This window comes from Electrona antarctica (genome assembly GCF_951216825.1).
Source record: "Electrona antarctica genome assembly, chromosome: 4".
Taxonomy (NCBI): Eukaryota; Metazoa; Chordata; class Actinopteri; order Myctophiformes; family Myctophidae; genus Electrona; species Electrona antarctica.
The window spans coordinates 3795724-3819717 of NC_136809.1; the positions used below are offsets into that span (position 1 = coordinate 3795724).

The window sequence follows — 23994 nt, forward strand, 5'->3', positions numbered from 1 at the left end:
GTCTGTAGGCCCTACTCTGTCAACACACACCGTAGGCCCTACTCTGTCAACACACACACTGTAGGCCCTACTCTGTCAACACACACCGTAGGCCCTACTCTGTCAACACACACACCGTAGGCCCTACTCTGTCAACACACACACTGTAGGCCCTACTCTGTCAACACACACACCGTAGGCCCTACTCTGTCAACACACACACCGTAGGCCCTACTCTGTCAACACACACTGTAGGCCCTACTCTGTCAACACACACACCGTAGGCCCTACTCTGTCAACACACACACTGTAGGCCCTACTCTGTCAACACACACACTGTAGGCCCTACTCTGTCAACACACACTGTAGGCCCTACTCTGTCAACACGCAGTCTGTAGGCCCTACTCTGTCAACACACACACTGTAGGCCCTACTCTGTCAACACACACACCGTAGGCCCTACTCTGTCAACACACACACCGTAGGCCCTACTCTGTCAACACACACTGTAGGCCCTACTCTGTCAACACACACACTGTAGGCCCTACTCTGTCAACACACAGTCTGTAGGCCCTACTCTGTCAACACACAGTCTGTAGGCCATACTCTGTCAACACACACACCGTAGGCCCTACTCTGTCAACACACACTGTAGGCCCTACTCTGTCAACACACACACTGTAGGCCCTACTCTGTCAACACACACACTGTAGGCCCTACTCTGTCAACACACAGTCTTTTGGCAATAATATGAGAGTCAGAGACAGTTCTCTGGTCTTTTCTTCACGGGTGTTACCGTTTATTCAGTCGTTGTTTCTCTGAAATCTCAAAATCAACTTGACACGTAAACGGCCCACAGGCTAAATGGAATGAATTACTGGGTCTCAGCTGCTTTTGCACTGCCATCATCAGCCTATAACAGACCTCCCCTCACACCTCAATGAGAATGTTTACACTGCAATAGAGCATTGTTCCCAAATAGTAAATAAATAAATCGGGACCCAAATTGTGACCAATGTTTTTTCTCTTTTTCTGCCATGCAGCGTCCATATGGAGCTATTGTCACTATGGTTTGGGGTCACTATTGTCACTATAGTTTGGGGTCACTAATTGACTAATTTTTTTAAGTTAATATTTTTTTTAAGTTTTTTCTTTTTAAGTTTTTTTTTTAAGTTACGTTTTTTTTGTAATGTTTTCTTTTTAAGATTAAAAAAAAAAAAAATTAAGATTTTTTTTTAAGTTAAGTTTTTTTTAAAGTTTTTTCTTTTTAAGTTTTTTTAAGTTAAGTTTTATTTAAGTTAAGTTTTTTTAAGTTAACTTAATTAAGTTGTGTGTGTGTGTGTGTGTGTGTGTGTGTGTGTGTGTGTGTGTGTGTGTGTGTGTGTGTGTGTGTGTGTGTGCGTGCGTGTTTTTTTGTGTGTGATACAGCTGCGCCCTCTGGTGGTGGGCGGGTGGTGTTACAGCGTGACAGACACACAGACAGACATGATCTGCTGGGTCTCATAGTAAATGCTCACTGCGTTCGCAATCACTGCGTTCGCAATGACTATACCAATGTGTCTGGTGTAAAAATGTGACCAGATTTGACTGAGAGCCTGCCATCGCACAAACTCCAGCTTTTCACCAGAGGATTTTTTTTTTTTAAATGAGTTAATAGCACAGGCAGACTCTTCACATACTAGAGCATGTCTGAAATAAGTGACAGAGCTGAAATCGACATGTAAATATGAAATAAATGCTTAAACATGTAGCTAGGTGTAATGTTAGAGACCACAGAGGTGAACCTTTCAAGCCTGTTTTCTCAACTCGCTGTTTCTCTGCAATACATTAGTCTATAAGACAAAACTGGTGGGTCAAACTGAACAACTAATAGGCCTATGTCAAATTTGAAGCTATGATGTCCTGCTTTTATATGACGTGAAAAAACGAAAATTCCAAAAGATCCAATGGCAGTCCCTCAGTCAAATGTAGTCAAATGTGTACAGTATATTCTGAACAGTGACACATTATGTGTCACTGTTATGTTATTATGTGTCACCATAACATACAGTAGATCTCCATCTGGCCACGTTTCTGTTTTTTTCCTCATAAAAACACAATGTTAATGTTCCACTGGTCTGACCCCATGTATGCACGACGAAAAACCATGTCTCACCAGCGCTCGTTGACATGAAATGTGAGCAGTGTGGTCTCAGGTCAAAATGGGCTAACTTTGGAAGATTGAATAGATATAAATCACACTGCAGACAGACCCTTAAGAATAGATATAAATCACACTGCAGACAGACCCTTAAGAAGTAGTGTAGGAGTTGTGTGTGGTCTAGAGTCTGGACCTGGGTAGACAATACGACACTAAAACTAGTCTAGATTACACAAGTAAGTGTACGCAAACGCGGGAAGCGAACGCAGCTCGTAAATTGCAATAACAACAATTAGAATAAATTACGTACTTTTTAAGGTTTTTTAAGTTACGTTTTTTTAAATTCAATGTTTTTCCTTTTTAAGTTTTTCCTTTTTAAGTTTTTTTTTTAAGTTAAGTTTTTTTTTAAGTTAAGTTTTTTTTTAAGTTAAGTTTTTTGTGTGTGTGTGTGTGTGCGTGCGTGCGCGCGCGTGTGTGTGTGCATGTGTGTGTGTGTGTTTTTGTAGACAGACAGACATGATCTGCTGGGTCTCATAGTAAATGCTCACTGCGTTCGCAATCACTGCGTTCGCAACTATACAGCAGACAATGCGTGTGTCTAGACTCTGGGTAGACAATACTACACTATAGTCTAGATTACACTATACAGCAGACAATGTGTGTGTCTAGACTCTGGGTAGACAATACTACACTATAGTCTAGATTACACGACAGCAGACAATGTCTAGACTCTGGGGTAGACTACACTAGCGTTTAGTAGATGATGCCTCCACTCCAGGCTAGCTCAGGCTTTGCGGGGTCACCGAGTGCAAACCTGGTTGACACCAGAGTAATCTAGTAAGAGAGTGGCGACACTATAGCGCTGACTCCCGTTGTAACAATAGAATGCGGAAGTGCTCATTCTATCATTCTAACGGGATAGTTCCAGACTAGTCATATTATAGGAGCAATGTTTGGAACTATAGCCCATATAGGCACCCGCTTTGCGTTGAGATCAAAACGTGTCGCTACTCTCTGGTTGACATCGGCTCCATCAAGCTGAATACATGACCATGATGACCAATAATATGATGTAGTTTATCGGCAACATCTAGAGGACTTCACTGCACATCCAGTAATAAATAGGGCCTTGAGGACTGCATACATCCCAGTAATAAACAGGGTATCGTACCTCATCCACGGCCAGCTGGATCTTGGCCCTGAGCGGTACCAGGGAGCAGACCACGGCCAGGAGCCAGAACAGGAAGAGGAACACGGAGGAGCGACAGCCTCGGAGACGCTCCATCTGGATGACACACAGCGCTAGGACCTGTAGGGGGAGACAGAGAGACACATGATGGGTGACACACAGCGCTAGGACCTGTAGGGGGAGACAGAGAGACACATGATGGGTGACACACAGCGCTAGGACCTGTAGGGGGAGACAGAGAGACACATGATGGATGACACACAGCGCTAGGACCTGTAGGGGGAGACAGAGAGACACATGATGAATGACACACAGCGCTAGGACCTGTAGGGGGAGACAGAGAGACACATGATGGGTGACGCACAGCGCTAGGACCTGTAGGGGGAGACAGAGAGACACATGATGGGTGACGCACAACGCTAGAACCTATTACACATAATGATGGAGAGTTGGTAAATAAATGTATCATATATGTACGTCCGTGGCAATACTGGAATTTTGACAAAAGTTTCTATGAAAAGCAGCATTTGTTGCAGAGGCCTCCAACCTAGACATGAACAAGCATGTTACAAAACTGGACATCACGGAAAAAAGGATGCTGTGACCGGTGGTGCCACACACTGTGATCACATAGTAGAATATATCAACTCCATTGGGGGGAAAAAAATCACTAATATAGGACTATAAAACTCATGCAAAAAAGCATTACTATACTTTTATTATTATACTTTTATGTTCAAATGAGTAATGGTATCAACGTCAGCTCAGTAAAGGCCTATAGGTGAAACGGTTGCATATTCCTATATCTCTCCTTCATCAGTTGCCGGGCATTTGTGTCTGCGCCAAATCCTCACCACCACAGAGCTATATAGAACTACACTGTAAATGACGTCAGACTTTAAGCCTGATCTAATGAAGCTACTGCTGGTTTTTGGAGAAAGAAAATAGATGTTGGGGATTTCCCCGTGGCGCCCAGAGACCAGTCCATTTCCCCGTGGCGCCCAGAGACCAGTCCATTTCCCCGTGGCGCCCAGAGACCAGTCCATTTCCCCGTGGCGCCCAGAGACCAGTCCATTTCCCCGTGGCGCCCAGAGACCAGTCCATTTCCCCGTGGCGCCCAGAGACCAGTCCATTTCCCCGTGGCGCCCAGAGACCAGTCCAACCACCACATCAGGCCCACATGTGGATCCAGATGACTTCCGTCAATAAAGCAGCAACAGCTGTTAGGCTGTATACTGCATCCTTCACACACTGCATTCGCTTTAACACACTCAGGACGGGAACCACTTTTGGTGTTTTAAAGCATCATTATGTCATACTTTAGCTATTGAAATATAGCAGACCTACAAGCTCGTAGCGAGCTTGTAGGTCTGCTATTTTTTTGTGAAAATGTGGCGCAAATCTTTGAATATATATTCTTTCAGAGCGAACGCTTATAACTCAAATCTTTGAATATATTATTCTTTCAGAGCGAACGTTTATAACTCAAATCTTTGAATATATTATTCTTTCAGAGCGAACGTTTATAACTCAAATCTTTGAATATGTTATTCTTTCAGAGCGAACGTTTATAACTCAAATCTTTGAATATATTATTCTTTCAGAGCGAACGTTTTAACTCAAATCTTTGAATATATTCTTTCAGAGCGAACGTTTTTAACTCAAATCTTTGCTTCTGGGGGGGGGGGGGGGGGGGTCCGTCCATGGAACAACATATTTTCAGATGGGGGTCGACGGCCAATTACATATAATTCTAGGGGTTCTTGACATGAAAAAGATGGGGCACCACTGATATAGTTGAGGATTTTCCGAAAATTGTCAGGATCTCAGGTCTAAATGGATTAATTGCATCGCATGCTTTGGTCGGAGAAAGTTTGGAAACGGCAACGTTTTTCTTCAAAATAGGACCCAGAAAAGTCTGTTTTCGACACCACTGTCTGTCTGTCTAGAGAGGAACCTGTGGTGTTCATGGTTCCATAATTGGACCCCATGTCTGTCCAGAGTGAGACGGTATGCTTCGCCACGCCAGCTCATCACCAGGCGAGCAGAGAGGTGGTGGTTTCTGGGTTGCATAATAATAATGGAGACCATATTTGGTGACTGTATATTGGGAAGTGCCATCGTAGCCACACTGCGCTATGCCGATATAAATAAACAGGTGGTTCTCGTATAATTATATGAGCGTTTATCGTCAATACCATGTTGACTCACAGCATGGTGAGATAATACTGTATGTCTTTTGGCTTCCGGTGTATGTTCATCATCTTTACATTATTTATATTATTACATGAATATATTGATTTATTGATACTATGTTGCGGGTGATTAGGTGGGGTTGGAGCGGCTAGTTTTAGGAGAGCTTTGTTGTTTGTTTTGTCCTTGATTATGTATGTATGAAATGTGTTGCTGGACCCCCTCGAAAACGAGATGATACATCTCAAGGGGATATCCTTTTCTCAATAAAGGTTCAATAAGTAAAAAGAAATAATGAACATTGTGCATAATTTAGCTGTGTCTGTCGTCGACCTTTCTGATACCGTAGGCAAGCAACTGTTGAAGTCGTTAAATGAATCATTGAGATTCAAAACAAAGTGAAGATTTGAAATGGGAAAACGTTTTGTAATCGATAAAATTAAAACAAATCTAACAAAACACAAGGACTCCTATTCATCATCGCACTATTTTAGACCTGACCTCAGATCAGGATGTAGGGGCTACTACGTCCTCCTATTCCTGGCCCTAATCTGTGACTTGCTATATTGCTGTTAAAAACCACTTGAGCGTGGCCATCTGTGTGTGTGTGTGTGTGTGTGTGTGTGTGTGTGTGTGTGTGTGTGTGTGTGTGTGTGTGTGTGTGTGTGTGGGTGTAACTTATAGCTCTATTACACCGCCGAGCCCTAACTGGATGCCCTACCATGTAATTAGACCATGTGTATAAGCAGGGGAAGGAAGGAAACAGGACTGTAACGTCACTGATTATAGTCAATGTCATAAACATGAACAACTTTTCATGGAAAATGACCACGAATTGTTTGCGGGCGAAGGCAAAAAGTTCCCATACTTAACTGTATACATCGACTGAGGTTTACGTACGTTGAATAACAAGTTGGTTTTAGTTGGAGTACACCGCGTTCCAAGTCTATGTATGGAAGCTATTGGGGGGGGGGGGGGGGGCTTTACATTAACCCATTCACAACGGGAACCCCCTTTTGGTGTTTAAAGCGTTATTTTATACTTTAGCTATTGAAAAATAGCAGATCTACAAGCTCATAGCGCGGCACCGAGTGCCGCGCTACGAGCTTGTAGATCTGCTATTTTTGAAAAATCGTAAAATTGTGGCGCAAATCTTTAATATATATTCTTTCAGAGCGAACGTTTTTAACTCAAATCTTTGCTTCTGGGGGGGTCCCATGGAACAACAAATTTTTTACGATGGGGGTCGGCGGCCAATTACAGATAATTCTGGGGGTCCTTGTCATGAAAAAGGTTAAGCATATATAGAAACATAGTTTTTTGAAGGAAACTGTTGGGATTTAGAAGCCATTATTTTTAGAATCGGCCTCAGGTCGAAATGGTTTAAGGGTGTGTTCGGATCAAGGGGGCAGGCAGACTTTCCAACGTTGAAGCTCTGGGTCCTAGTGGTAGGAGGAGGGACTACAGGCGGACCCGTGGATTCATGACCGGGAAACCCCGTGCAGCTGGGCTTTAACGTTGAGCGCTCGGTTGCCCTACGTCACTCAGGACCTCAAAGTTGAGGTCCTGGGAGGGACTTCCGGCAGTCTTCCGGGTGCTTCAAAACGCCACTGAGCAACTTCCACTGACATGAATAGCTGGGGGGGCGGAGCTTCGCGCCAGTTCAGTCTCTATTATATATATACTCTATGGTTCGGATACAGTGCACCCTGAGCCCACTGTTATGCAATACAATAACCAATATGTGAATGTGCTCCCGGCGCGCGTATCCCCAACGCACCCAAATTATAAGAGTTCACTGGCAACTATAAGTACATCTGCAGATTTGTGAAACATTTCTCTTATGTCTTATTTATCTAGACCATGCGTTCTCAACCCGTGGGTCGCGACCCCTCGGGGGGGGGGGGGGGGGTCGCCAAATTATTTTAGGGGGTCCCCAAAAATGTTGGAAAAAAAAAAAAAAAAAAAAAAGGTTTTTTAATTTTTTATTTTCACGATTTTTCAAAAATAGCAGACCTACAAGCTCTGAGCTATGAGCTTGTAGATCTGCTATTTTTCAATAGCTAAATTATAACAATGCTTAAAACACCAAAAGGGGTTCCCGCCCAAAATGGGTTAAGGTTATTGTAGCAGTCAATTTATATTGGGGGTCGGGAGGGTGCGAGGCGGGGGTCCCGAGACATTGCCAAAGCATTTCCGGGGGTCCCCGGCCAAAAACGTTGAGAACCCCTGATCTAGACCAACGGTTTTCAACCCTTTTCATATCAAGGCCCATTATTTATTATTATTATTTATTCAGCATTTGAGCCACAGAACCACCATTTGATGAGATGTTTAGCCTCTCAGACCAAAGACTTATTATAGACGAATATTGTTGTTGTTGTTGTTGGATGAGATGTTTAGGAGAGATAACAGGCGCTGATCAAAATAACACATATTCTACATTCTCTAATTGTATAGACTTCTTGAAAATCCAGTAATGCAGATGTTTAACAATAATCTAAACTCTTGAGAGCGTGAAATGGTTAAACTCTTGAGAGCGTAAAATGGTTTACACTCTCAAACACATTTTACATGCACTCTCAAAAGTTAAATTAAGGGTCCATTTGGTTACCAACTCTCCATCATTTAGCTGGGGGACCACCTGGAACCCCCTCAAGGACCGCTGGTTGAAAACCACTGGTCTAGACTAACTCCTATAAGTGTGATAAGAAGTGAAGTCCAGGGTCATTTTCCCTTTTAACCCATTTTGACCTGAGATCAGATTCTAAAAATGTCTTCTACATCCTGACAGTTTTCTGAAAAAGCTATGTTTCTATGTCAGTCGTTCTTCAATAGCTAAAGCTAAAACTCTATAGTCTTCACACATAAGAGATGTCTCTTTCTTGTTGTGAAGAGAAGTATTTAGAAGAGAAAGCGTCTGAAGCTACCCACAGGTGGGCTAAGCTGTCTGATTTTATCAGAGAGTGGGTCTGTTTGTGCAGGACCTGTGTTGAGGGGGGGGGGGTGTTATATGGGTCTGTGGGTCAGCTTAAATATATTATTATTAGTATTTTATTTTAGTATAATGGCCTACATTGATGATGAGGTCTGCTCCCCCGTGTGTGTGTGTGTGTGTGTGTGTGTGTGTGTGTGTGTGTGTGTGTGTGTGTGTGTGTGTGTGTGTGTGTGTGTGTGTGTGTGTGTGTGTGTGTGTGTGTGCTTGCTCTCGTAAAACCGTGTGTGTGTACAGTATACGTACATCACTCCTACATCAAATAAACAATGATGTTTTTTTTATATCCCCGGTTACAGGCTAAATGCCGCCATCAGACACCACCCATGGTGTATATCCCCGGTTACAGGCTACATGCAGCCATCAGACACCACCCATGGTGTATATCCCCGGTTACAGGCTACATGCAGCCATCAGACACCACCCATGGTGTATATCCCCGGTTACAGGCTACATGCAGCCATCAGACACCACCCATGGTGTATATCCCTGGTTACAGGCTACATGCAGCCATCAGACACCACCCATGGTGTATATCCCCGGTTACAGGCTACATGCAGCCATCAGACACCACCCATGGTGTATATCCCCGGTTACAGGCTACATGCAGCCATCAGACACCACCCATGGTTTATATCCCTGGTTACAGGCTACATGCAGCCATCAGACACCACCCATGGTGTATATCCCCGGTTACAGGCTACATGCAGCCATCAGACACCACCCATGGTGTATATCCCTGGTTACAGGCTACATGCCGCCATCAGACACCACCCATGGTTTATATCCCTGGTTACAGGCTACATGCAGCCATCAGACACCACCCATGGTGTATATCCCTGGTTACAGGCTGCATGGCGCCATCAGACACCACCCATGGTGTATATCCCTGGTTACAGGCTACATGCAGCCATCAGACACCACCCATGGTTTATATCCCTGGTTACAGGCTACATGCAGCCATCAGACACCACCCATGGTTTATATCCCCGGTTACAGGCTACATGCAGCCATCAGACACCACCCATGGTTTATATCCCTGGTTACAGGCTGCATGGCGCCATCAGACACCACCCATGGTGTATATCCCTGGTTACAGGCTACATGCAGCCATCAGACACCACCCATGGTGTATACCCCTGGTTACAGGCTGCATGGCGCCATCAGACACCACCCATGGTTTATATCCCCGGTTACAGGCTGCATGGCGCCATCAGACACCACCCATGGTTTATATCCCCGGTTACAGGCTGCATGGCGCCATCAGACACCACCCATGGTTTATATCCCTGGTTACAGGCTGCATGGCGCCATCAGACACCACCCATGGTTTATATCCCTGGTTACAGGCTACATGCAGCCATCAGACACCACCCATGGTTTATATCCCTGGTTACAGGCTACATGCAGCCATCAGACACCACCCATGGTTTATATCCCCGGTTACAGGCTACATGCCGCCATCAGACACCACCCATGGTTTATATCCCCGGTTACAGGCTGCAGGCCGCCATCAGACACCACCCATGGTGTATATCCCTGGTTACAGGCTGCATGGCGCCATCAGACACCACCCATGGTTTATATCCCTGGTTACAGGCTACATGCAGCCATCAGACACCACCCATGGTTTATATCCCTGGTTACAGGCTGCATGGCGCCATCAGACACCACCCATGGTTTATATCCCTGGTTACAGGCTGCATGGCGCCATCAGACACCACCCATGGTTTATATCCCTGGTTACAGGCTACATGCAGCCATCAGACACCACCCATGGTGTATATCCCCGGTTACAGGCTACATGCAGCCATCAGACACCACCCATGGTTTATATCCCTGGTTACAGGCTACATGCAGCCATCAGACACCACCCATGGTGTATATCCCCGGTTACAGGCTACATGCAGCCATCAGACACCACCCATGGTGTATATCCCCGGTTACAGGCTACATGCAGCCATCAGACACCACCCATGGTGTATATCCCTGGTTACAGGCTACATGCAGCCATCAGACACCACCCATGGTTTATATCCCTGGTTACAGGCTACATGCAGCCATCAGACACCACCCATGGTTTATATCCCTGGTTACAGGCTGCATGGCGCCATCAGACACCACCCATGGTTTATATCCCTGGTTACAGGCTACATGCAGCCATCAGACACCACCCATGGTTTATATCCCCGGTTACAGGCTACATGCAGCCATCAGACACCACCCATGGTGTATATCCCTGGTTACAGGCTACATGCAGCCATCAGACACCACCCATGGTTTATATCCCTGGTTACAGGCTGCATGGCGCCATCAGACACCACCCATGGTGTATATCCCTGGTTACAGGCTGCATGGCGCCATCAGACACCACCCATGGTGTATATCCCTGGTTACAGGCTGCATGGCGCCATCAGACACCACCCATGGTGTATATCCCTGGTTACAGGCTACATGCAGCCATCAGACACCACCCATGGTTTATATCCCTGGTTACAGGCTACATGCAGCCATCAGACACCACCCATGGTTTATATCCCCGGTTACAGGCTACATGCAGCCATCAGACACCACCCATGGTGTATACCCCTGGTTACAGGCTGCATGGCGCCATCAGACACCACCCATGTTGTATACCCCTGGTTACAGGCTGCATGGCGCCATCAGACACCACCCATGGTTTATATCCCCGGTTACAGGCTGCATGGCGCCATCAGACACCACCCATGGTTTATATCCCCGGTTACAGGCTACATGCAGCCATCAGACACCACCCATGGTGTATATCCCTGGTTACAGGCTACATGCAGCCATCAGACACCACCCATGGTGTATATCCCCGGTTACAGGCTGCATGGCGCCATCAGACACCACCCATGGTTTATATCCCTGGTTACAGGCTACATGCAGCCATCAGACACCACCCATGGTTTATATCCCTGGTTACAGGCTGCATGGCGCCATCAGACACCACCCATGGTTTATATCCCTGGTTACAGGCTACATGCAGCCATCAGACACCACCCATGTTGTATATCCCTGGTTACAGGCTGCATGGCGCCATCAGACACCACCCATGGTTTATATCCCTGGTTACAGGCTACATGCCGCCATCAGACACCACCCATGGTTTATATCCCTGGTTACAGGCTGCATGCAGCCATCAGACACCACCCATGGTGTATATCCCTGGTTACAGGCTGCATGGCGCCATCAGACAGCACCCATGGTGTATATCCCTGGTTACAGGCTACATGCAGCCATCAGACACCACCCATGGTTTATATCCCTGGTTACAGGCTACATGCCGCCATCAGACACCACCCATGTTGTGAGCAGCTCCCACTGCACCCTTCCTGGTCTGCTCCCACTCATTTGCCAAACCGTCATTTAACTCAAATTGAAACGGATGAACCTTCAACGCCATATTTCATCATCAGAGGAGGAGGAGGAGGAGGTCACTGAGTGCATGCTCTTCTTTGACAGCGCAGCAGTGTGTCAGACTGTCCTCCTGTCTAATTAATGTCCTGTAATCTGTAACCTCGGAGCTTTTTTTAGTAGTGAATGAAGTAGTGAAGTCATCCCTCTCTGCCATGTAGCGGACGCTGTAAATTGTACCGTTGAGTCATTCATGAATCAGAAATCACAGTTGTGTGAAGTTATAGGTGCGCCTTTGTTTGCTTTTGTACGTCACGGGGGGGGGCTAGGGCTTTATAAGCAACTAGTCGACTATTCAACTAGTCGACTAGTAAATCCACTAGTCGACCTTGTTGGTACGAGTTGACTAGTTGATAAGATTTTATTTTTATTTTACGTTTTTGTAGGCCTCAAGATCAGCTAGAATTATAGTCACCAATGTACACAGTTTTTAAATGTACAAATATTATAGGTAGTTAAATGACTAGTCGACTAGTAAACTATAGTCAACTACTAAACATCCCTAGAAGTGAAAGCCCTAGGGGGGCTGATTCGCTGCCTAGATCGTCTTTTGAAGCTCAAAAGGCTTCAGAACACACAGAGAAAACCCCCAGACCCACAGACAAATCCACAGCATGTTCAGAGTTCAGGTTCTGTGTGTGTGGGTGTAATAATGTCATAATGAGACCTAAAAACGAAAAAATAATAAAATAAATTAAAATTATAATGTAATGAATGTATGATGGGGCTGAGCAGGAAGACTCCTGGATCTCCTGGATCTCCTGACTGACTCCTGTAAACCGTTAATAAGATGTAGTGTGTATTTACCACGGTCATGCTCCGTACGATGGGGCTGAGCAGGAACACCATGTGCTCCTGGATCTCCTGACTCCGCTCCAGGAGGATGTAGAAGAACTCCACCAGACCGAAGGAGGCCAGCAGGAAGCCCAGAACCTTGGATCGGATCGCAGACGGTTATTATCGTGACGTTTCAGTAGGTATATAGTGTTGATTTCGTCGACTAAAACTATGGACGAAAAATGTTGGTCGACTACACCTGGAGGGACTAGTTTATGTTTGACTGCATGCTGAAAATAGCAGATCTACAAGCTGACAACACGTCGCAGTGTAAAATCAGCCATTGTAAAAATAAAAATACATTTTAGTCGACAAACTCAACGGTAGTTGTCGACTAAAATGGTATTAAATATAAGATTTTTTTTCGACTAACACTAACACATTTCAGATGACTAAAATATGACTAAAAACTAAATGACGTTTTAGTCTAAAAGGCTACGACTATGACAAAATCAAAACTCGTCGACAAAATCAACACTAATTTGGCAATAACGCAAATCCTAAACGTATGCAATGACGTTTCGTAGAGAGAAATAATAATAATAATCGATAGATGTCGATATTATTTGGGACCGTCGTCTTGTCTCACCATCTTGGCGGTGCACAGGCAGGAGATGTGGATGCGTCCGCGGTCATGGCAGTAGAGGTGGAGGCCGTAGAACGGCGCCAGCAGCCAGAGGTAGACGCAGGGGACCCACACCAGCACCGTGTTCTGGAAGCACTGGGTCAGGTCCGGGTGGGCCGTGTACCAGGTCCGGTTCCAGTCCTACAGGAGACATGAGATATATGATGGGCTTTTTTTCTCCTTTTCTTTAAAAGTTTTATCCCACGATTTTGTAACCCATTTTTCACCCCTGTGTCAATTATCTAATGTGATCCTGGGCTCTACACACCCTCCGCCAACCTGGGGAGAGCAACGGACTTGAACTCATGCTTCCTTCATGCCTGAGTGTCCAAGTTGCTCCTTTACACCTGACAGGGGGGAGTTTCCCTGGTTGGACGTAGCGCGTGGAAGGAACACGTTATTCCAACCAGCTCCTTTCCCCTCCATCAGGGGGAGTTTCCCTGGTTGGACGTAGCACGTGGAAGGAACACGTTATTCCAACCAGCTCCTTTCCCCTCCATCAGGCGCCCCCGGCTGGCCAGTAGGATATTGTTTCTCCCTCTAACATTTCCTCGTATTTCTAGCTTATTGAAATAATGTCGTCATGCACATTTTGTCCAGTGCATAGCCTACTGCAATATGACACGGTAATAGACACGGTCCAGTGCATAGCCTACTGCAATATGACATGGTAATAGACACGGTCCAGTGCATAGCCTACTGCAATATGACACGGTAATAGACACGGTCCAGTGCATAGCCTACTGCAATATGACACGGTAATAGACACGGTCCAGTGCATAGCCTACTGCAATATGACACGGTAATAGACACGGTCCAGTGCATAGCCTACTGCAATATGACACGGTAATAGACACGGTAATACGTGTAATAAGTAAGTAGTACAGTAAGTCGACTTTAGATTTAGAAGACATTTTGAAGCTCTTGCTGAAATGATTGATTATTTACATGGAGAAATCCCGTCATTTAAAATGGTGCATTTATATAGCGCCTTTATCCAAGGCGCTTTACATAGATTGTACATTACATTCACACACACATTCATACACCGATGGCGGCGGAAACCATGCAAGGCACCAACCTGCACATCAGGAGCAATTAGGGGTTCAGCGTCTTGCTCAAGGACACTTTGACACTAACTCTGGGGGAGCCCGGGTTCGAACTGGCAACCCTGCGTTTACCATCCAGCCACTCTAACCCTGAGCCACCGCCGCCGCGTCATTGAACATGCATCTCAACGGGTGAGACGGAAAGCTTGCCAAGGGCTAATTGAATATGAAGGACCGTTATGGAAACAACAAGCCATAGTGCTTTTCTTGGGTTATAAATCCTCTTAGACTTCAACTGTACTTTCCTGTGCTTTTTTTTCCTGCAAACTGTAAAGTTTTCAATAAATCAATCAAAGAGACCCATATTATGGTCAACAGATAACATACGCATGAGAGTTGAACAAATCCGTTGTTTTATTTGTCAACCAAATACAATATCCGGTAAATTAATCGATGTTACATTCTGAGAATGTATTATTTATTATTCATCGTCCGTCCGCCAGCCAGCCCAGCCCATCCAGGACGGGCCTGGAGCGAGGCCAGAGATATATTGGACTTACATCTCAGTCTGTGTGTGTCTAGGCAATGGACGGTGAAACCACAGCTAGTTGACAGAATGTGCAGTGCTTCTGTGTGTGTGTGTGTGTGTGTGTGTGTGTGTGTGTGTGTGTGTGTGTGTGTGTGTGTGTGTGTGTGTGTGTGTGTGTCTGCGTGCGTGCGTGCGTGCCAGTGTCGGTGTTTATACGCATGAGAGAGTGTGTATAATTGGCCTTCTTCTTCTTCTTCTTCTTCTTTCCGGAGGAGAGCTGACTCAGGGTTGGGACTTTCTGACCAACGTCTAAACTCTAAAGTGCATTTGAAAACTTTCCCCTGTTTGGAGGAGAACGGCGAGCTGTCAACAGACGGAGCCGCGAGGTCAGGCCGCGAGGTCAGGCCTTGGACTAATAACAACAGACGGAGCCGCGAGGTCAGGCCTTGGACTGTCAGGTCAGGCCTTGGACTGTCAACAGACGGAGCCGCGAGGTCAGGCCTTGGACTAATAATGAAGCTTAACAACAGACGGAGCCGCGAGGTCAGGCCTTGGACTAATAATGAAGCTTAACAACAATGACACTTTATACAGACAGACTTTATACACACGTCAACAGTTACATAAGAGCCAGCAGTGGTGGAGAAATGTACTCAAATATTTTACTTACTTACTGAAAGGACTGTGTTACATCGTCCGGAATTAAAAATGTACTTGAGTAAAAGTACAAAAGTATATTTGGCATCAAAATGTACTTTAAAAGTACCAAAAGTAGAAAGCATACTCATTATGCAGAATGTCCCATTTCAAATGTATATATATAAATATTTTGAAAATAGCAGATCTACAAGCTCACGATCCAAGCTGCAGGTAGATCTGCTATTTTCAAATGGCCCGAAATGTATATATATATATATATATATATATATATATATATATATATATATATATATATAGGGCTGAAGTGGTTAGGGTTAATGTATGTTTTGTAATGATAATAAAAATCAACAAAGTAACTAGTAACGTAAAGATTTCAAATAAACGCAGTGGAGTAAAAGTACAGTATTTAGGTCTCAGTAGAAGTAAAAAGTATTAGAAGTTAGATCTACTCCAAGTCAAGTACAAATACCTCAACATTGTAGGCCTACTGAAGTAGAGTAAATCTACTTAGTTTCTTTCGAGAAAAACAAAAAATGACCAAAAATACCAGGAGCTAAGTGGCTTGTTTATCACCTCTCAGACCTACAGGAGGGACAACAGGGTGTCTGGCTGCTGAGCGAGCCAGACAGACATACGTCCCTGTGGACTCGCCACACTCAGGAAGTGGTTTAAAGGTTGAACGTGAAGGCACAAGACTGGACTGAGTCGCTAGACTCCCAAAGTGGACGAGCTCGGGGAGAGAGAGTGACCGCAATTTATGGCATCATGGCTGCTTGCTGCTGCAGGGTCATTATGTAACAACAACCCACCCACCCACCCCCGCACCCAGCCAGCCAGCCAGCGCTGACAGTCAACCGCAACAGGTACAGTACAGGGCATACATGGGCCACATGCGGCCCGGGGGCCACATGCGGCCCCCACACATCACTTAATGCGGCCCAGCTGGTTAATATCGGAATACTGATATATTATTGATTTCAGCTTGAATTACTTCAGTCTTTATTCAGTATTTTAGCCGTTACGTGAGCGCCCCCTCCAGAGATACTTCCGGGTCCTACTTTTGTGTCGCTTTTGTGTCCCCATAGAGTTATACTGTGACGCTCCGTCTGACTAAATCTGAGACGAAAACAACCATGAAAGTCTCATTTTAGCACTTTCCTTTCCTTGCAACAACAAAGCTACTGGTCTCCCAAATCTGGCTGTGACAGGCCGTCTGCCCCACACTGGATACTATCGCCATTTGATTTCATTGTGTCAACTAAATCCTCATTAATGCAAACTAGATTCAACATACTCAACCCTGCACACATTCTAAATATGCCCCTGAAATATTGTACTGAGCAAATAGACTGTTACCACCTTCAATAATAATGATAATAATAGTCTATTGTATCCACATATATTTTCTTTGTCATGGACACTTGTACAGAACATTAATAATTCTACTCGAGTTGGAAGCATTAAGACCCATTTTAACCCTCAATGGCTTCCTTTCTGAAAAATAACGTCATTGTAAAAAGATTCACGCGTTTAGATATTCTATTTACAATGAGATGCGGACGGGAGCTGGTGCCACTTGGACCCGGAGGTAACGTATAGACTACAAAACGACGTACAGAATGAGACATGTGAGACATGGCCAAAGCATTTCCGTTGAGAACCCCTGTTTTAAAGTATACACGCTAGTATTCCCGTTTATAGCTTCACAGCATGTTTGGTTTATGTTTGGTTTAAGTTTGCACACGACTGCACACTAATAGCCATCTCACACTGATGTCATAAATTATACATGATGATGTGCTTGATATGAGAGCCAGTGAGTGGGAAGGATCTTTCACAGAACCTTCAGATTCCAGGAGGCAGGAGGTGAACACGTTCACGTAGGAAATTAATCTTGTCAAACCAACTCGTTCTTGGTGGACTATACTCCTGGGTTTCTCACCGACTGTACAGTACAGTACTGTACGCCGATGTGGTTACAGTGGACTCGGGACAAACCTGAGGGTTTTGGATCACAGCAGGGTGTCCACGTTTCAGCTTGTCAGCAAAGCGATGCGAAAATACATGTTATGTTCGGTGGCGTTTATTCCTGCAGTCTCGGCAAAGATGCGGTGTCTTACTGTGGCTTGGAAGGTATACCTTTGTCAGTTAAATCATTCACAGGAAGTTGGTACACTTCCATCTAATGAAACCACATGCATTGCCAAAACAGGTCACCCAGGTGGTACTGTGAGTATGCTATGATTTGTAAAAAAATAAATAAAAAAAAAACAGCACCCCCTATTGGTACTCTAAACATCGGGACATAGGGACATACCGGTAGGTTAGGACAGGGGTTCTCAACCTTTTTGGCCGGGGACCCCCGAAAATGCTTTGGCAACGTCTCGGGACCCCCGCCCCGCCCCCTCCCGACCCCCAATATAAATTGACTGCTACAATAACCTTAAACCATTTTGGGCGGGAACCCCTTTTGGTGTTTTAAGCATTGTTATAATTTAGCTATTTAAAAATAGCAGATCTACAAGCTCATAGCGCGCCACCGAGTGGCGCGCTACGAGCTTGTAGGTCTGCTATTTTTGAAAAATCGTGTTTGTTTTTTTTTAATCTTTTTTTGGAAAATAATTTGGGGACCCCCTAAAATAATTTGGCGACCCCCCGAGGGGTCGCGACCCACGGGTTGAGAACCCCTGGGTTAGGACATAGGGACATAGGTTAGGACATAGGGACATGGAGTGGAGTTCCTAAGAGTGGTTGCACCACTCAAAACCCATTTTGACCTGAGATCAGATTCTAAAAATGTCTTCTACATCCTGACAGTTTTCTGAAAAAGCTATGTTTCTATGTCAGTCGTTCTTCGATTTAAAAAAAATAGCAGACCTACAAGCTTGTAGCGCGCCACTCGGTGGCGTGCTATGAGCTTGTAGATCTGCTATTTTTCAATAGCTAAAGCATAACATAATGCTAACACCAAAAGGGGTTCCCGCCCAAAATGGGTTTTAATGTCTCAGAGCTCGCCTTGAGAAGAACTATAAGTATAAAGTAAAAAAAGAACCTTATCATTGTTTTGAGAGTCTTACCTAGCCTCGTACGCTCACGCAAATTACAGGATGGTTGGAGGAGATTGAATGGTTTCTATGATTACGGTTCTCACTCAAATCCATTCACCCTGTCCCGCTTGGAGGGAGGGTGGTGTTGCATCCAACCTCACCCTCTCTTCTGGCTTGATAACTGCACTGTACATGGCAGGATAATTATTAACTCATTCTGGGCGGGAACCCCTTTTGGTGTTTAAAGCATTATGTTATGCTTCAGCTGTTGAAAAATTGCAGATCTACAAGTTCATAGCGCGGCACCGAGTGCCGTGCTATGAACTTGTAGGTCTGCTATTTTTGAAAAATCGTGACAATAAATGGTGCAAATCTTTGAATATATATTCTTTCAATGCAACGTTTTTAACTCAAATCTTCGCTTCTGGAGGGGTCCCTGGAACAACATATTTTCAGATGGGGGTCGGCGGCCGATTACATGAGGGTCCTGGACATGAAAATGTTTGAGAAACACTGACATAGAAACATGGGGTTTTTCAGAAAACTGTCAGGATTTAGAAGACTTTTTGTAGAATCGTTCCCAGGTCAAAATGGGTTAAAGTCCTATAAATCCCCAGTACTGTACCCGAAGGCCGTTGCAGACGTTTAACTACAAGCAGTGACAGAGACAGAATGATATAGGATTATATGGTTGACTGACTGCAAAACTCATCCATCGCCAAGGACTTATTTAACTTCTTTTTCATGATGTCCTGGAGCGCCAAGGACGTGTTTTTCGTGTTTTATAACATGGTAAAAAAAAATATATATATATTTTTTTAGTTTTATTTTTTAGACTTTTTTGGAAAAAAATAAAAATATATAAAATAAAATAAAAGATATATGGTGGCGGTCAGGGCCTTTTGGCGCCCCCTAGTGGCGATGGATGAGTTAACTAAAGGACTTTGTTGCCATGCAAGACAAAAAAAAAACATAGTATGCCTCTTGAATAAGAAATGGACTTGGACTCCATTTTCGTCACCGCTAAACCCCTTATCCCTAAACTTCTTTGCCTTTTTTTTTTTTACTATTTTGAAAAACATTTTCGAATAGTTCAACTAGGGAAAGACCACTGAATAGTTCAACTAGGGAAAGACCACTGAATAGTTCAACTAGGGAAAGACCACTGAATAGTTCAACTAGGGAAAGACCACTGAATAGTTCAACTAGGGAAAGACCACTGAATAGTTCAACTAGGGAAAGACCACTGAATAGTTCAACTAGGGAAAGACCACTGACCCTAACCCTAACCCTAAAGACCACTGACCCTAACCCTAACCCTAAAGACCACTGACCCTAACCCTAACCCTAAAGACCACTGACCCTAACCCTAACCCTAAAGACCACTGACCCTAACCCTAACCCTAAAGACCACTGACCCTAACCCTAACCCTAAAGACCACTGACCCTAACCCTAACCCTAAAGACCACTGACCCTAACCCTAACCCTAAAGACCACTGACCCTAACCCTAACCCTAAAGACCACTGACCCTAACCCTAACCCTAAAGACCACTGACCCTAACCCTAACCCTAAAGACCACTGACCCTAACCCTAACCCTAAAGACCACTGACCCTAACCCTAACCCTAAAGACCACTGACCCTAACCCTAACCCTAAAGACCACTGACCCTAACCCTAACCCTAAAGACCACTGACCCTAACCCTAACCCTAAAGACCACTGACCCTAACCCTAACCCTAAAGACCACTGACCCTAACCCTAACCCTAAAGACCACTGCGAGCCCTAATCCTCTGTGGCACACAGGACAGGTCAGGACAGGTTGTTTTTATCCCACTATTGTTTTCACCCAGTGTCAATTATCTAAGTTTAACAAACCATATAGTATGCCTCTTGAATAAGAAATGTACTGCCTGGTATTGTTCATATCGTTTCTTGTTGTATGTTTTTATACCTTGCCTCGTAATGTACCGATAATATGCTTCACTGCCTTGTCTGTTTAGTGCTTGGTTTTGTGTGTGTGGGGATCTGCAGATGAAATTTTGCTAATTCCGGTGAATTTACGTTTACGCATTTATTTGTAATGTTGCATGAATATGCTTTGTCCGGTCAAAATAAACACTTAAAGTAAAAGTATTCCACATACAGTATTTCCTAAATTAACACATCAGCCAAGAAAGAAACTCTGTTTTATTGTGGGTCACTTTCTTTCATTCAATATCCAGTGGGCAAAGAGTCATCATAACATATTGTAGCGGTCAGACGATTTATGTATGGTCTGTTGGAAGAGAGAGAGTGAGGGAGAGAGAGAGAGAGACACACAGAGAGAGAGAAAGAGAAAGACACAGAGAAAGAGGGTCAAGCTGGGACCAAGTGCTCTCATTGACTTTGGCATTCTGTTCTGGATCGATGCCCGGGTCGACTCTCATGCATTTTCGCGCCGGGGCGCGGAATGTGGAGGTTTGCCGACATACAAGACGACGGACGATGATCACATCAGAGAGGTCGACGTGACTCGCTGAAGGGCCTCGACGACGTCACCTCATGCCTCGCTCGCTGCTAGCGCTGAAGGGCCTCGACGACGTCACCTCATGCCTCGCTCGCTGCTAGCGCTGAAGGGCCTCGACGACGTCACCTCATGCCTCGCTCGCTGCTAGCGCTGAAGGGCCTCGACGACGTCACCTCATGCCTCGCTCGCTGCTAGCGCTGAAGGGCCTCGACGACGTCACCTCATGCCTCGCTCGCTGCTAGCGCTGAAGGGCCTCGACGACGTCACCTCATGCCTCGCTCGCTGCTAGCGCTGAAGGGCCTCGACGACGTCACCTCATGCCTCGCTCGCTGCTAGCGCTGAAGGGCCTCGACGACGTCACCTCATGCCTCGCTCACTGCTAGCGCTGAAGGGCCTCGACGACGTCACCTCATGCCTCGCTCGCTGCTAGCGCTGAAGGGCCTCGACGACGTCACCTCATGCCTCGCTCGCTGCTAGCGCTGGAGGGCCTCGACGACGTCACCTCATGCCTCGCTCGCTGCTAGCGCTGAATCAAATGTCACCAGTGTGACCAAACAGAAACCGATGGTCCGTCCGGAGGTGAATTCCCTTCGGCTTCGGGCCTTCGGGGCCTTCGTCACGTCACAGTTTGGGTTTCTAATGCACTCGCTGTGCAGGTGAAAACACTGCTGTAAGCTGAGAAGGTCAGTGGATAGTTGGTGGTGCTTTCCTAATCCTGCCCCCCCCCCCATATAGGCATACTATATGTTTTGTTAAACTTAGATAATTGACACTGGGTGAAAACAATAGTGGGATAAAAAACAACCTGTCCTGACCTGTCCTGTGTACCACAGAGGATTCCGGACTCGAAGTGGTCTTTCCACCAAATTTTGTGCCACATTTTCACGATTTTTCAAAAATAGCAGACCTACAAGCTCGTAGCGCGCCACTCGGTGGCGCGCTATGAGCTTGTAGATCTGCTATTTTTCAATAGCTAAATTATAAATAATGTTTAAAACACCACAAGGGGTTCCCGCCCAAAATGGGTTAAGATATTTCATGTGAGACTGAACAGGGAATTATAATAGACACCCAAAGTAGAAAACATAATAAGCCCATATACTGTAGTGTGTGCAACAAACGGCATATAAGTGTCACTAACTGCGGTGGTCATTCAGAAACATACGAGGTCAGTGTGGGTGGAATAATAAAGCACACTCAGGTTTCTCTGAAAGATCAATGACAAATCAACAATCTGACAAGATATAAATATGAACCCAGATAAACCCCACACATACAGTACAGTACACTGGCTCATCGCTCCCATTGAGATAAACACAATGCTAAAAGCATGATGCTCTGTTTGAGAAGGCATGGCTCAACGGGCACACATGGCTCCCACAGCTCTGTGGCTGCATGCCTCACAGTCACAACCTCACGGCTTATGGTCTCACAATGCACAGAGCCGTGAGCCAGCGGCCGTGAGCCGTGACCGGCCTCACGCATGTATAAATTACACTTTGCAATAACCCCAGAGGGTCACACACAGCTCTACTCACCCACTGAGGGTCACACACAGCTCTACTCACCCACAGAGGGTCACACACAGCTCTACTCACCCACTGAGGGTCACACACAGCTCTACTCACCCACTGAGGGTCACACACAGCTCTACTCACCCACAGAGGGTCACACACAGCTCTACTCACCCACAGAGGGTCCAGGCCACTGAGGGTCACACACAGCTCTACTCACCCACAGAGGGTCACACACAGCTCTACTCACCCACAGAGGGTCCAGGCCACTGAGGGTCACACACAGCTCTACTCACCCACAGAGGGTCACACACAGCTCTACTCACCCACAGAGGGTCACACACAGCTCTACTCACCCACAGAGGGTCCAGGCCACTGAGGGTCACACACAGCTCTACTCACCCACAGAGGGTCACACACAGCTCTACTCACCCACAGAGGGTCACACACAGCTCTACTCACCCACAGAGGGTCACACACAGCTCTACTCACCCACAGAGGGTCACACACAGCTCTACTCACCCACAGAGGGTCCAGGCCACTGAGGGTCACACACAGCTCTACTCACCCACAGAGGGTCACACACAGCTCTACTCACCCACAGAGGGTCCAGGCCACTGAGGCTGCAAAAGGCATCCATCCGCACTCCCGCTCTTCCTCCGCTTTCCCTCCAGATGCTCCACTTGGCTCGGGGTGGTGGAATGAATCAATGGATGGATCTGAACTTCAACTCTGAGTGTCTGTCTCTGTGAGTGAGTGTCTGACTGTCTGTCTCTGTGAGTGAGTGTCTGACTGTCTGTCTCTGTGAGTGAGTGTCTGTGTGTTTGAGTGTTTGTTTGTCCCCGTATACTAGGACTTTTCCTCTGCTCTCAGTCAAGGTGCCGACTGTGTCTTTCTGCCACTCAGTGCTCACTCAGTGTGTGTATTAGGTGCATGTGTGTTGAGTTGAGTATGTCTTCTGTGAGCAACACAACTCCTCTGTGAATGAAACTCTGTTTCTCTCTCTCTCTCTTCTCCTTGCTGCTCTTTCAACTGCTGACTAACCCCGTTAGTTTCTCGAGTCCTTCTGACTCTCCCTCTGTGTCTCTGCTGTTTATGAGCGCTCGTGTGTCCTTGTCGGGGTGGTGGTGGTGGTGGTGGTGGTGGGTGGAGATTTCTCTTGCGTGCGTCCCTCTCTCTCTCCGTCTCTCCCTCTCTCTCTCTCTCTCTCGCTTGCTCCCACGTCTGTTGGCTCTCGATCAAAACACCACAGACAGACAGCAGCAACTCCCCTCAATGGGATGACAGCT

At 45.8% G+C, this 23994-nt stretch overlaps 1 protein-coding gene across 1 annotated transcript in view; it reads right to left on the bottom strand.

The window, feature by feature from the left end:
• Positions 1–23345, bottom strand: part of abcc6a (ATP-binding cassette, sub-family C (CFTR/MRP), member 6a) — a gene marked incomplete at its 5' end in the record, with an annotated part of 73380 nt that extends 50035 nt beyond the window's left edge. The window contains 4 exons of the mRNA XM_079500131.1: positions 3291–3428; positions 12742–12867; positions 13361–13537; positions 23304–23345. Coding sequence (XP_079356257.1) covers positions 3291–3428; positions 12742–12867; positions 13361–13537; positions 23304–23345 — 483 coding nt within the window. The remainder of the gene's footprint in view (positions 1–3290; positions 3429–12741; positions 12868–13360; positions 13538–23303) is intronic.
• Positions 23346–23994: the final 649 nt, after the last annotated feature.